Source organism: Lepidochelys kempii, chromosome 1 (genome assembly GCF_965140265.1).
Source record: "Lepidochelys kempii isolate rLepKem1 chromosome 1, rLepKem1.hap2, whole genome shotgun sequence".
In the NCBI taxonomy this organism is placed as follows: domain Eukaryota; kingdom Metazoa; phylum Chordata; order Testudines; family Cheloniidae; genus Lepidochelys; species Lepidochelys kempii.
In genome coordinates, this window is record NC_133256.1 from 31,898,205 (window position 1) to 31,914,134 (window position 15,930).

Here is a 15,930-nt window from a genome sequence, read left to right on the forward strand (position 1 = left end):
CAAAAAAGAAACAAGTACAGAGAAATCAGTCCACGGCGATTGAACCCACTGTCTCTCCTTGCATTTTTTGTATGACTCCAGTGCCCTAAGAACACGTCTTTGTGCCTAGTACAGTTATACCGTACTGCACCGAATTACTATCAGTTCTTTAAGAGCTGGCACCTGTGGATGCACATGTGTTCTAGGTGCACAGAACCAGAAATTCTTCAGTAGCCATGTCTGTTGGTCTGCGCCTCCTCATGCTCCCAATCAAGGGCATACAGTGCAGCATGGACCAGCTCTCTCTCCGGTTTCTTTCTACCACTTGTGCTCTGGACCAGAACCTTCTGTCTCTGTCCTCTTTCCAGCATTCCTGGTTGATTTTCAGACCTGTGAATAATTGTAGTTTTTATATTTAGATAGATTAGTTAGTTTGGGAATCAGGGTGTCTCTTCCCTTCGTTCCCACACAATTTGGGGTACCAATCATGCCCAAAGCTCAAGGCTTCAAACCCTGCCTGGCCTGCCTACAGGTTTTCCCAGTGAGTGACCCGCACAAGAGCTGCCTGTACTGCCTCAGGGAAATGCACATCCCCTTGAGGTGTGGTATCTGTTGTGTTTTTTTTCCCCCACACACCAGGCAGTCTCAGAAGTTCCGACTCTGGAGACACCTTCTGGAGCTATCCATGAAGCCCTATTTGGCCCCGGGGCCCTCACGCTCCCCATTTAGCCAACCTGAGCCTCCAGCAGCACCCCTCCAGCTCCAGGATCCATTGATGGTTCTTCAAGTGATGATCTCCAATTATATTCCACTGAGGGGTTACACATGCGCGACATGCGTCTGGAGTTGGAGCATTTGAAAGTAGTATCTGTTGGTCCGTGCATGCACCCTGGCTTGCCTAATACTTCCATCTGAGGCGATAAAGGACAGGGCGGGCTGACTGCATCTTCAGTTTCTTCTCATTGCCGCATGGTCCACGTCAGAACTCTCTGTCTTTGCCTCTGATGCACGTCTAGAAACAATAGTTGTACACAGTTTTTAAACAGTTTTTACAGTAGTTTACAAGGTTTTATTTCTTTTCTAGTTTTTAAAAGTTTCTAATAGTTACTAGCTTCAGTTGTTTTAGATAAACTTGGGGTTTTCATCCCCCACCACCACCCCTGTGCAGGTACCTCACTATGCTCAGATTCCTCCATGCCCAAGGACTCTTCTAAACAAAGGCATGAGGAAGGAAAGGGTAAACACCTTCATAAAAAGAGGAAAAAATCACCCTACAAATGCTCAAAAAAGTGGTCTATCTACCTCTGACACCACATGGGATTCCATGCCCTGGATCGGGTGCATCCAGAGCTCACAAAGAAGAATGACCACTACCTATGGTGCCAGGAGCAATTAATGCCTCCAAATTGCACTCTCAGAGGCGAAGTTCAACTCCAGCACTAAGCAGACATGAAGGGGACCGTTCTTCATCTACATGAGCAGTACCAATCCAGCAAGTCCCCACCACCTCCCAGATGGCATGGGCAGGTCTGGTTTAAACCCAACACACCTACTAGCTCTCCTCCAATGAGAATTTGATAGGCTTCTCAAGCGTCTAGAAATTTATACGGATCCAGAATCTCCAATCTTCTCACATCTGGTTCTGCTGAGAAACATCCCAACTCCATCAATGTGATGTTCGTTGGTCCTGAGTTCCAGCCGTCAGGTGGGGGCACTAGCACCGTTGGTGCACCATTTATGAGCTCCTGTCCCTGGTGCATCAGAGTTGCGTCATGTGGTGCTGTCAGCCCCACCATTTGAGCCCGATGACTCCTGTCCGTCAGCCAAAAGGTATCAACAGCAAACTGGCAAAGAACCATCAGCTTGGCCAGAGCTTCCAGAGTTACCTGGATGTCTCTGCCTCATGGCAAGCCACACTATTGGTCAATGAACCAGTGGTACCCACCTCTATATTGCAATGATTTTGGCCACTGACTATATTGGGTCGCTAAGATCCGTATTTTCAGGAACCAGAGAGGAGCCACAGTCCTTGCAGGAACCTTTGACTGACGAGGAGCAATCTGTACTGCCAGATCCACCAGCAGCACTTCTTGCTCTCCCCAGATGAAGTACTGACACCAGCATCTCCCTTGCCTCCAGATGATTACAAACAGTACCTGGACCTCCTAAGGAGGATTGCTGACTCCCTTCAGATCTTGCTGGAGGAGGTTCAGGAACCTACCCACCAACTCCTGGACATTGTCCAGCTCCCTCCAGCCTCCACCTCCAGCCCTTCCCATCAATGAGGTCCTATGGAGCCCACTAAGGGTATGTCTACACTAGGGAATAAGGTCTAATTTATAGAAGTTGTTTTTTTAGAAATCGGTTTTATATATTCGAGTGTGTGTGTCCCCACAGAAAATGCTCTAAGTGCATTAAGTGCATTAACTTGGCGGAGTGCTTCCACAGTACCGAGGCTAGAGTCGACTTCCGGAGCGTTGCACTGTGGGTAGCTATCCCACAGTTCCCGCAGTCTCCGCTGCCCATTGGAATTCTGGGTTGAGATCCCAATGCCTGATGGGGCTAAAACATTGTCGCGGGTGGTACTGGGTACATATTGTCAGGCCCCCCTTCCCTCCCTCCCTCCGTGAAAGAAAGGGCAGACAATCGTTTCGCGCCTTTTTTCCTGAGTTACCTGTGCAGACGCCATACCACAGCAAGCATGGAGCCCGCTCAGGTAACCGTCACTGTATGTCTCCTGGGTGCTGGCGGACGCGGTACGGCATTGCTCCACAGTAGCAGCAACCCATTGCCTTCTGGCAGCAGACTGTGCAATACGACTGGTAGCCGTCATCGTCGTGTCCGAGGTGCTCCTGGCCACGTCGGCTGGGAGCGCCTGGGCAGACATGGGCACAGGGACTAAATTTGGAGTGACTTGACCAGGTCATTTTCTTTATTCCTGCAGTCAGTCCTATTGAACCGTCTTATGGTGAGCAGGCAGGCGATACGGATTGGTAGCAGTCGTACTGTACCATCTTCTGCCGGGCAGGCAAGAGATGAGGATGGCTAGCAGTCCTTCTGTACCGTCTGCTGCCAGCCAAAGATGTAAAAGATAGATGGAGTGGATCAAAACAAGAAATAGACCAGATTTGTTTTGTACTCATTTGCTTCCCCCCCTCCCCTGTCTAGGGGACTCATTCCTATAGGTCACACTGTAGTCACTCACAGAGAAGGTGCAGCGAGGTAAATCTAGCCATGTATCAATCAGAGGCCAGGCTAACCGACTTGTTCCAATAAGAAAAATAACTTAGGTGCACCATTTCTTATTGGAACCCTCCGTGAAGTCCTGCCTGAAATACTCTTTGATGTAAAGCCACCCCCTTTGTTGATTTTAGCTCCCTGAAGCCAACCCTGTAAGCCGTGTCCTCAGTCGCCCCTCCCTGCGTCAGAGCAACGGCAAACAATCGTGCATCTGAGTTGAGAGTGCTGCCCAGAGCGGTCACAATGGAGCACTCTGGGATAGCTCCTGGAGGCCAATACCGTCGAATTGTGTCCACAGTACCCCAATTTCGAGCTGACAAGGCCGATTTAAGTGCTAATCCACTTGTCGGGGTGGAGTAAGGAAATCGATTTTAAGAGCCCTTTAAGTCAAAATAAAGGTCTTCATCGTGTGGACGGGTGCAGGTTTACATCGATTTAACGCTGCTAAATTCGACCTAAAGTCCTAGTGTAGACCAGGGATAAGAAAATTTGGTATATGGCTCAGAAGACTGAGAAAAAGTACTTTGTTCACTCCAAGAGAGCAGAATATTTATTTTTCCAACCCTAATCCCAACTCATTAGTGGTCCAGGCAGTAACAGAACAGAGTAGACTGCTCCAGCCCAGGTTATCCTCTCTGGACAAAGACATGAGAGACTGAATCTTTCTGACAAGAAGAATTTCTCGTTCTCTATTATTCCCCACAGTGAATTATCAGGCAAAATAAAAAGTAGCCAGCATATTGTTCCTGAGCTACTCAAGGCTTCAGCTCCAGAGGGGATGCTTTCCTGGTGCAGTGATTGGACCCACTGGTGTGTTCCTTCCCTCCCATACTTTGCTACCTTGCATCCTCAGGATGATCAAACTGGACAAGGCAGCAGTGATCCTCATAGCTTCCTAGCAGTGGAGGCTATTCTGATTCACCACTGTCCAGTTGGCCTCCCACCCATGCATTCACCTTCAGCCATTCTGGAACCTACTGTCTCAGAACGAGGGCAAGACCAGTCCAGCTTTCCTCTTTCTGACAGTATGGTTTTTAGATGGATGAGGAACATAGGGAAAGACTGCTCATAGGATGTCCAATCCTTTCTCTACAAGGAAGTGCTATGCCACCAATTGGAAGTGATTCTCCCTGTGGTGTCAGCAGAACCAGTTACCTCCTGAGAAATCGGGAATCCCTCTAATTCTGGAATATCTTCTTTCATTGAAGACATCTGACCTGTTTATCAATTCCCTAACAATACATCTGGCAGCTATTCATGCCTTACATCCTCCGATGAAGAACTGCGCTGTTTTCACCCATCCCACTACCATGACCGTCAGAATGTAAACCTGTCCCCACTTATAAAGCTGAGCCTCATCCTTTCCACTCTTACGAGCCTGCTATTTGAATCTTGAGCCTCCTGCGTCTTACATTACATCTGTCTATGAATGTAGATAGCTTGGAGGACTAGAAGCCCCACTCACTTGATGTACACGGGGCTCTGGCCTTCTACTTACACAGGACAAAACCGTTCTTGAAGTCTCCAAGGTTATCATCACTATTGCTGAAAGAATGAAATGGAAAGCTTTCTTTTCCCAAAGACTCTGAATGGATTTCCACCTGTGTCCTCCTCTTTATGATCTTCTCAAAACCCCTCCTCAGGGCCCATTTTATTAGAGTGTAAGCAGCCTCAGTGGCTTCTCTGCGAGGAATCCCTCTGAGATATATACATATAGAGAGAGAAAGAGAGCAGCAATTTGAGACTCCATTCACACCTTCACCAGGTATTATACACTAGTTCAAGCTTCAGCTGAAAATGCTTCCTTTGATTTAGTGATCCTCGCGTCTGTGGTGCATCATGCTTCCTCACACCCACCTTCTAACTGAAACACTGTTTTGGACTCATCCATAGTGAATACCCCTGTGAATCAGCACTGGAAGAAGAAAGGAAGGTTACTTACCTTCTAGGAAGTGGAGTTCTTCAAGATTTGTGGTCCCTGTGGGTATTCACATTCCACCCTCATTCCCTTTTGCTCAGGTCCTCTTTGGATTCACAGAAGAGCAGGAATGGAGTGGTGTTTGGTCTGCATTACTCCTTATACCCTCGGTTGGGAGCATGAGGTGGTGTCAGGTGCAGGTGTTGACTAATGGGCTCTATTGATGAATTTCCAGTTCCAAGAGCACATGCACACCTGCAGAGAGGTAACACACATCTTGAAGTTACCGTCCTTTACTAGTGCTGCTTTCAGCCGTAGTAAAACGTATTCACTAAGTGTTCTGTAATATAATCTTTCCTCTACTTTCACTGCAGTCTACCCAACATTCAGATGTTATTCCAATTAAGCCCCCAAAATAATGCAACAGATGTTGTAAGGGACACTGGTATTAGAGGAGCTTTTGTCTTTTTAAAAGACTAGAAGACCTACAAAACCAATTCAAGCCAGCAGGCTGCATATTAATCAATAGTCCAAAATTAGTGCAGATCTATGGAAATTACAATTCTTCCACAATTCTTAGGTTTAAGGTCATTTTGAGGAGTCCATTCATATTTGGCAATTGAATTTTGTAACCTAGTTGGCTTGTGCATACAAAGTGTTAAGCAAGCATGTTGAAAATAAACTTTTTTGGATAACTATCTGTATGTAGTATCACCAATACACTAAGACAATTTACTGGCTGAGCAAGGGCAAAGTTATTACTGAATTCTCATAAAGGTTTGAGAAAACAGCTTTTCTATTTAAAATTAACAGCAAGCAACTGTGAGACTAAAAGACAGTGGGAAATTAATGGGTGACCCATTGCAGATTACTAGATGTTATGCATTAATGAGTAAGGCTCCGATCCTGAAAACAGAGGTACTAGCATGACCCCCTGATTCTGCCTTCCAACAGAATCTAATGCAGGATTGGATCCTGGAATTTTTCACTAATATTATAAAATTTTGTTTATATTCTGAAACAAAGGGGTTGGTTTCCCCAATGCAGTTTAGTCTTAACTAATTTCTGGTGTTCTTATTATAGCTGGAGTATAGGCCTTGGTGTATATAAATGATTCATGGACCCCATCTACTCAGGTTGTCGGTGAGGATTGAACCCAAATTGTGTATCTGAAAACGTGAGCCATTATTGCTTGAGATAAAAGACATGTCTGTTTGTTTGCTGAGAGGCAAGAGCAGACTCTTAAACCTCGATATGTGGTGTAACTACTAGAGTGGGACTTGGGTGTTATTCTCAAAACCGAAGAGGAGATGTTTGCCTCGTCTTATACCCAATAGCACAGTGGTTAAGGTAATCATCTGGCATGTGAGAGACCAAAGTTTGAATCCAGGTCTCTCCCCCAGGTGAGCATCCTAACCACCAGGGTGTTGGTTATTCTAGGGTGGTGGTGCCTCTATCTCTCTTCTTGAAGCTGTTCCACTCTGTATAAATAATTATTCAATTTGGGCCAGTGAGAGTGACTCTAGACCGTTGATTATGGCATTCACCAGGGTGGGGGAATAGGCCTGGGTTCAAGTCCCTGTTCCAATGAATATTTAATTAGTTATACAAAGTGGAATAGCTTCAATGTGAGAGAGGCACCCTCCTCCCCCCAAATAGCCAGTAGCCTAGTGGTAAGGGTACTCACCTGAGGAGGGGATTTGCTCCAGAGTAGGGATTCAAATACGGGTCTCCCACATTCCAATAGAGTGTCCTAATTGCTGAACTATTGGGTATAAGGGAGCAATGTAACCATCACTTCCTCCTAAATTTGGGGAATCTAATCCTGTGTGTCCAAATTTCCTTTGCTTTCATTAAAACAAAAATGCTCCAAATCAAAACAGTTTTTTCTGAAATTTTTGATTTGCTGAAAATTCTGAAAAATTTTGCTGAGGTCTGACCCAGAATTCTTTGGAACTGTCTACAAACCAAGAAATCAATTATTAAAACATCTCTACTCATGTAAAAAGTGTGATGAAAGTAAAAGTAAAAGGCCCTTTTAAAAGAGTCAGTTTTTTCTAAGCTCCATTTTGAACAAGTTATACACTTCGTGAATATCCAGTGAAGCTGTTAAAAACTTGTGTAACTGTAAAATAAACAAACTTGAAAAAGACCAGCTGGATAAGTTACAGAATGCTGACCTCATTTTTTTTTTTTTAAAGTAACTTTATCTAAGGAGTTGACAGATCATTTTGGTCTTGTAAATAATATCCAAAATTAGAATTTTATACTAACATTGCGAGTGTTAAGCCTTTATTTTCCCAAAGGTAGTTAGAAAAGTTTGACATACTTACAAAAATAGGAAGAGATCAAGCCATAGTAATCTCAGCCAGAATTTTGTCAGACTTGTATTTTTGCATCTAGAAGGTCAGATAGTTCAAAATAAAGAGCCGTTTTTTAAACACGAATATAAATAATATATAAATAAATGATGATATATTTTTTCATCAGCCTGTAAGTAATTAACATCTTGTTCTAACACTGGTAAATCTTAGCAGATATCAGAAAATGTAGAGTGAAGATCTAATATTCCTCTTTCCTCAATGGGAAGTGCTGGTGTGTAGACACAGGAACTCTTTGACACAAGAACTTCAGTGCAGTCAGTTTATATCCACACTTCATTAAATATGGTACAGTGTTCACACTTTTGGAAATGAGGTGTAGTTGAATCAAGGGGGAAATCCTTACTGACTGGGTACAAGCTTCAGTTACTCTGTAGATGGTACTCTATACCTCTGGATAGGCAAAACTGAGGTCCTCATATCCATCTTTTCCTGTATTAATGCATCTTTTTCTGATAAAATGCTCTTTTGGTTTCTTCAGTCAGATGTGAGAGTTCCTGTAGCTGAATACGTCTCAGATATTGCTGTTGCAGTTAAAGCCACTCTTTTTTTGACCAAATGGCAAAGGAGGCTTAGTTCCCGCTACCTTTAGACTTCTCAAGAAAAAACAAGAAAGGCAAAGTTAACTTTTTAAAAACCAATAAAACTCTGTGATTGTTTGGTTTTTTCTTTACTCCCTTCAGTTTTATATTGATTCTTCAGCCAATGTAGAGATGAAATCTGGATCTTCTTTCCTGTCACTTTAGCACTATTTGCTTTTGAGAAGGACATCTGAAACTAGTTTTTTTTGTTTGTTTGGATTTTTTTAATATTAAATCAGTTGATGGTGCTGATTTTGTGTCTGTGACCAGGGCTTTTCAGTAAAATATTATTTTAGTTCATTGTTGTATATGGAGCACTTTTTAACGCAGCACCACAGAAACTGCTGATACTTAGCTCTCAGACGTGGAGATCTACCAGCATCCATTCCAGTTCAGAGTCAGCATACGTGTCTCCACCACAAGTTTGCTTGTAACAATGTCAAATGAGGGGTGAGAGAAAATTGTAGACTACTACATTCCATCAAATGTACTTGGTAGATGCATGAAAAGGGACAACTGCCGAAATCCCATGCGAGACCACAGTTAAACAAAGTATACATGGGTAGATGGCTGCACTCTGTGTAATTAGGAAAGTGCAAAACCCCATACCTGGCAAAGAGGCAATTAAATAAAACAGAGGAGTATGTAGCCACACCCTGCACAGCTGGAATCCTTATGTAAATGCAGTTATTTAATACGAACATGGTGAAAATTATTTTTAAAAGGTAGCCAAGGCAATCATATTACAATAGACCAGGGATTCTCAAACTTCATTGTACCGCAACCCCCTTCTGACAATAAAAATTACTAGACAGCCCCAATGGAGAGGGGGCGCGGGGAGGGGACTGAAGCCTGAGCCCACCCAAGCCCTGCTTCTACAGGCAGGGGGCCAAAGTCTGAGCTCCACCACCCTGGGCGGGGGGGGGGACAAAGCCCAAGGGCTTCATCCTGGGCAGGGGGCTGTTACTAATAGAGGTGGTTGCACCCCAGGTGGTGGGGCACAGGCTTTGGCCCTGGGCAGTGGGCTTCGGCTTTGGCCCTGGGCCCCAGCCAGTCGAACGCTAGCCCTGGCAACCCTATTAAAATGGGGTCATGACCCACAGTTTGAGAACCGCCAGACTGATTCCCCTTCTTCCTCTCCACCCCAGCCCCCTCATGCAAAGTCTGGCCCAAGAGACCCAGAAAGGAACAAGTCTAAATGTTCTAAAAATTCATTAATCTTATTAACCTACCTCTTCTTAACTTCACAACTAATCTCACCCTTTCCCTTAGAGAATCAAAGGCTTTCTCATTTGTCCCTCATTATAGTTTCAGTCATCCAATAAAGAAACAGTTCAATGTGACTTAAACTGACCAATCACACAGCAGTAAATAGTGAATAACACAAGCACTCAACGAACAGTTTACATGCAAATTTAGGCCAAAATTTACTCATTTGAAGTAATTATTTCAACAATTATGAGAAATCAGTCTGTTCACGAACAATTCCCAAACAAGAAAAAGAGTGAAATTCTTTGATCACATTGTTTGCAGCCACCTCTGTTGGTAATTGGATGTTAGTTTGCATGTGGGTGGTGTCAAATAACAATCTGTTTATTTAAATTAATATTTACAGTTAAGTCGTAATAATTGGAGAAATAGCCTGAGCTTGAATTCTCTTTATTGAGCAGAATGGGGATTCTTCCTTTCACTTTAGACATTTAGTAACTATGGAGATGTGTATTCACCTATACGCTGAAATGCTGATGATGTGCCTGAAACATCGCACTGAACTTACTAATGTACTCATTTCTTGTTTTTTCAGGAGTTAGCTCTCCGTAGCCAACTTCCAACTATGGAACAAGACGGTGGCTCTCAAAATCCAGTGTCATCTCCTGGAATGTCTCAGGAACTGAGAACAATGACTACAAATAGTTCTGATCCCTTTCTTAACAGGTTTGTAGGAGAAGCTACTGAAAAGAAATTAAGATTCTGTTTAGTACATGTAATCATTTATTTTGAACATCTGTCTGTGCCAAAAACCACAGCTGTAATTGAATCTTTCCTTAAATGGCAAGTGAACTAAAAGTTAAGGTTTAAAAGCTTCCTCCTGTGGGAGGAAGTAAACTGTTCAGACTTGTAGGAAAGATTCTTATTCAAAGTCATAACATGTTTCCCTATGCATAGTCTGTTGACTAACAGTCACCTTAAAATTACTGACTCAGAAGAGCTTGTGAATAGCTTGCTATGAAATCAAATGGACTGTGAGGTACATTTACGACTTCACTTGGAGGTTAATTTTAAGGTGTTTTCACACAGAGTATTTAGCCTGGCAGTATTTTCACTGCAGTAGGATTAGTGCTAGAAACAGTGGTGGGATTTATTTTTAAATGCCGCATTGTTTAAAGTTCATTTGTTGGTTCAAGGAGTTGACATTTTGGATTGTGCTTATGCAAAGTGTCAATGAAGAAAGGAGAAATCTGTGACCAGCAGATTTAAGGAAAATAAGGCGGAGTTTTTTAAATATATTATTGGCAAAAAGCATCCTGATAATGGTACAGATCCATTAGTAGGTTGAAATGGTAGAATTATCAATAATACTGCACCAAAGGCAGAAGTGTTCAATAAATATTTCTGTTCTGTATTTGAGGAAAAAACAGATGATGTAGTACTATCATATGATAACACTCTTTTCATTCTAGTAGTAGCTCACGAGGATGTTAAACAGCAGCTACTGAAGTGAGACATTTTTAAATCAGTAGGTCCAGATAATGTGGATCCACAAATTTAGTTCCAGAAGACTGGAAGAAAGCTAATGTGCTAATATTAAAAAAAGGGTAAATGGGATAACCTAGTAGTTATAAGCCTGTCAGTCTGACATCAAACCTGGGCAAAATAATGGAGCAACTGATATGGGACTAGATTAATAGAGAATTAAAGGAGGGTAATTTTATTAATGTCAATCAACATGGGTTTATGGAAAATGGATCCTGTCAGACTAACTTGATAGTGATATTACAAGTTTGTTGATAGGGTAGTAGTGTTCATGTAATATACTTAGACTTTTGTAAGGCATTTAACTTTAAAAAAAACCACAAAAACAAAACAAAAAAAACCTAGCACAATACAAAATCAAGGTGACATACATTAAATGGATTAAAAACTGGTCTCAAAATGTAAGAGAATCATTATCAAGGGGATTTGTTTCCAGTGGGGGGTCTTCCAAGGATCAGGCTTGGCACTATGTTGTTTATTATTTTTATCAATGACCTGAAAGAAAACACACAATCATCACTGATAAAGTTTGCAAATAATACAAAAATTGGGGGAGTGGTAAATAATAAAGAGGTCAGGTCACTAATACAGAACGTTTTGTATGTTTGATAAACTGGGCACAAGCAAACAATATGTACTTTAATATGGCTAAATATATGTCTAGGAACAAAGAACATAGGCCATACTTACAGCATAGGGGACTATCTCCTGGAGAAGAGTGACTGAAAAAGATTTGGGGGTCATGATGGATAATCAGCTGAACATGAGCTCCCAATGTAACACAGTTGCAAAAAGGACTAATGCGACCCTTGAATGCATAAACAGGAAAGTCATGAGTAGGAGTACAGTGGTTATTTTACCTCTGTATTTGGCACTGGTGCAACCATTGCAGGAAGAGTGTGCCCAGTTCTGGGGTTAACAATTCAAGAAAGATGTTGAAAAATTTAGAGAGGGTTCAGAGAAGAGCCACAAGATTGATTAAAATATTAGAAAACCTGTCTTTTAATGATTGAGCTCCTGGAGTCTGTCTATTTAGTTTAACAAAGAGAAGATTAAAGGATGACTTGATTAGAAACTGTAGGTACCTACATGAGGAACAAATATTTGATAGGTTTCAGAGTAGCAGCCGTGTTAGTCTGTATTCGCAAAAAGAAAAGGAGTACTGGTGGCACCTTGGAGACTCAAATAAATTGGTTAGTCTCTAAGGTGCCACTAGTACTCCTTTTCTTTTTGCAAATATTTGATAATGGCTGTTCAGTCTAGGAGAGAAAGGTATAACACAGTGTAATGGCTGGAAGTTGAAGTTAGACAAACTCAGACTGGAAATAAGGCATACATTTTTGACAGTGAGGGTAATTAACCATTGGAACAATTTACCAAGGGTCATGGTGCATTCTGCATAACTGACAATTTTTAAATCAAGCTTGGATGTTTTTCTAATAGATATGCTCTCCGAATTATTTTGGGGAAGTTCTATGGCCTGTGTTGTTCAGGAAGTCAGACTAGATGATCACAGTGGCCTTGGAATATATGAATCATTGCTATTTGTGTAACTTCTGCACAGTCTCTCAGATGTTAAGGGCAGTTTTCACTTGGCTTGTCACAAATTTAATGTTTTAGGTCGATTATGTGAATGCTTACTAGTTGCTGCTAGTGTTTGGGAGAAAATACTGCAGCTTGAGACTAGTCCTACAAGATATTTGCGTAAATCAAAATGAGAAAGAAATTGATTGACTGACCAGCAAATGACCCATTTTGTGAGGGGATTCCAAAGCTTATTCTCAGAAGCATCTAGACTTCTGTCACTTGAGATTTAGAAACAAAAAAGACCGAAAGAAAAAGGTTTGGTTGGTGCAGTAACTACATTTTGTAATTTTTTATCATAGCATCGTTTCTATCAACTTTCTAAACTAACAAACCTACTGAACAAAATTTATGAGAAAATGATTTCTTAATGTAATAATTTTATGTACACATGAGCTTATCAATGTTTTTTTAAATCCCCTTTAAAATTAAATATTGGTCTCCTTTGTAAAAGTAGGTATTCCAGACATACTCTGTGTTTCCATGCAGCAAAATAACATGCTCATCCCTATTTTTTAACCGGACATTATTTCATATCTAACTTCTTATTGTTCTTCAAGAGCTTGCTCATATCCATTCCGTTGCTAGGTGTGTGACCACCACATGCACAGTTGTTGGAGATTTTTCCCTTAGTGCTATCCGTAGGACCGGCTCTGGCACTCCCTGGAGCCACACGCATATGTGCCAGGATAAGGGGTGCCACCACCTCTGCACCCTCTCAGTTCCTTCTTACTGCCTGTGATGGTTGCTTGGAACGATCCCTCTTGCTCTTGCAAGGCTTCTTTCCCAGTGGTTTGGACTTTGTAGCATATTGTTTTTGTAGATACTTCTTATTTAGTGTTAGTGTATATAGTGTGAATCGTGGTCTCTGTCGTCAAGGGACTTTGGTCCCAGGGGCTGAGCATGCCATGGTCCCTGAGCTTCAAGCCATGTGCCTCCTGCAGCAAGCCCATGCCAGTGAGTGACCCGAACTCTAGCTGTCTAAAGTGCCTCAGGGAAACTTGCGTTAAGGAGAAGCCAGATCTGCAAGGGCTTCAGACCATGCACTCAAAAAGATAGACGTTCACCTGAAGGTTGTACTCATGGAGGCAGCCCTCAGACCAGCCTCAGAGCTGAGCCGCTGCGAATTGGCACCAAGCCCTTTTGGCTTCCATACGAAGCGCTGCCCTAACACTGCTCTTCCTGGCACCATTCTCCATTCCCGGTGCCGAGGAAGAAGCATAAGAAACAGCTTGCCAAGAGAAGGCGCTTTACGGTGTGAAGAGGAAAAAGTAGAGAGTGACTAGCAGTAGGCCACTTGTCCTCCCCAGAGGCACTGCTGGCTCCAGCGACTTCAACTAGAGCACCAAGTCCAGTCCGGGACCCACCCCAACTCCCAGGCACAATCATGGGACCTTGCAGCTGCAAGCCTCTTTGACTCTGGAGGCTTTTCAGGAGGAAAAGGATCGGATGTCCCTCCCTATCCCGCCCACCAATGAAAGGCCCCTGCCATTCAGGGCTACTGGGGACAGAAAGGGTCATGGGGCAGTGAGCTCCATCATGGCATCGACCATCGTAGCACCCCACAGAGGAAAACCCTCCATGGTCCCATTGTAAGTGTCTCCGGCCAGTCACCAGGTGCTCCCCAGCACCATCTGTAGGCGGAAGCAGGCACAGAAACCTCATAGTCTCAGAGGGAAGAATCCTCTTCGGAGTCCAAAGGGGAATCCTTCACCCGGTTGAAGAAGTACCAGTACCTGTACCTGAACTATGTACCAGACTTCAGTACTGGCTCCCCCAGCTGTCGGTTGACCACTGGCAAATGCAGTCACAGTCTTGAAAGCTGTGGGGGTTTCACCAAGTGCTGCGGCTCTCTTTCCACCATTCATACTCAGTGGAGTCCAAGAGGCGAGCCACTGTTTCATCCCACCCAACACCGGACCCTGACTCCAGTACCAACCCCGATACTGAGGTCTCAGAAGTGGGCCCAATGGAAGTGGTACAGGTGGAGGAAAAAGAAGCAGTCCCTCTTCCAATGCTAGCCTCTTCCTCAGTATCCACAGATGAGGTTGTCACAGACCCTAGTACTCCGTTCCCTCCAGATGGTGGATAGCAAGCTGGCTAGGTTGTCGGGCTCAGCTGGTAGTGATCAATGGCTCCATGTCTAGTTGGCAGTCGGTATCAAGTGGTGTGCCCCAAGGGTCGGTCCTCAGGCCGGTTTTGTTCAATATCTTCATTAATGATCTGGAGGATGGTGTGGATTGCACCCTCAGCAAGTTTGCAGATGACACTAAACTGGGAGGAGAGGTAGATATGCTGGAGGGTAGGGATAGGATAGAAGACATTCAGGTAAGACAGTGTAGACACACACAATACCATTGGGTGGTATGGCCATCCAGAATGGTGACTCTCTCAAGAGATTTCTGTTAAAAAGGCAGAGGAAGTGTGCTTTCAGGAGTGATCTGAAGGAAGAGGAGATGGTGGCAGTTCCAAGCATGAGCACAGCAGCCAAGAAAATTTCATTGCTAGAGTGATTTAGTTAATTTTAGGTTCAGTGCTAGTTTTAGCATTTCATGCCACAAATAGAAATGCTATTTTTCCACAGACATTTTAAATAGCTTATTTATTACTTTGAACAACACAGATGACTTCCGCTGGCTTAAGGAAAAAAACATTTAATATACTGCATGGTTAATCAAATATGCTGTTTTAAAATCTAGATGAAAAACTTTTTATTAAGCAATAATCCTATAAAAATGTTTTCTTTATAATATAGTAAAAATGTCTTCAATAAAGCTGTCTGGTGTTTCTTGTTCACAATATTTTACTTACATCCTGTGTTGAACAGATGTCAGCTATCCAATGTCTGCTTGTCCATAGGTGACAAAAACTACTGCCATACATTTGTCATGAGTGCATTACCAGAAGGGTTAGAGTGTGTCTGAATGTTAATTCAAGTTGTGCACAAAAGCTACATTAGGGTTCAAGTATTTATTGAAACTGGAAAAAATGAGTATTAAGGCAGCTAACGGATTTCTGGTTTTTATGCTGCCATAATCTGAAGAAATATGGGTTTGAAAATTGTATAGTTAAGTCGAGCTGTTGGAAGGTTATTTTTTCAGACTCCAGTCCTACAGTCACACTCATCAATAGTCCGGTTGAGTTCAGTGCTGCTATTTATATGCATAAGTGTTTTCAGGATCAGAGTGAGACTCTAAGCTTTATGGCTTTTTATGATTGTACAGAACCTATAAAATAACAGTTGCCACTGGAAACACATCCTAGATATTCAGAATGAAGTTAGTGGTTTGAAAATCTTCTACATTATTACTATGTGTTTTCTCACAAAAATACAGGTAAACAGGAAACCTAACCATATACAAAGTAATACTTGGTCAAATGCACAAAGTAAACAAACTGAACAATTAGTCTGTTTCTCTAATCATTGTCTGTTATAGTAACCTTAGTATTTTTCTAAAAACTTCCCACCATAGTACTCCCCCTGGTGCCCCCG

At 42.7% G+C, this 15,930-nt stretch overlaps 1 protein-coding gene across 8 annotated transcripts in view; it reads left to right on the forward strand.

The window, feature by feature from the left end:
* YAP1 (Yes1 associated transcriptional regulator) overlaps positions 1-15,930 on the forward strand; it is a 140,205-nt gene that overhangs the window by 120,753 nt on the left and 3,522 nt on the right. For all 8 annotated transcript variants that reach the window (XM_073338081.1, XM_073338091.1, XM_073338101.1 and 5 more), the window contains one exon: positions 9,904-10,034. In XM_073338081.1, coding sequence (XP_073194182.1) covers positions 9,904-10,034 — 131 coding nt within the window. The remainder of the gene's footprint in view (positions 1-9,903; positions 10,035-15,930) is intronic.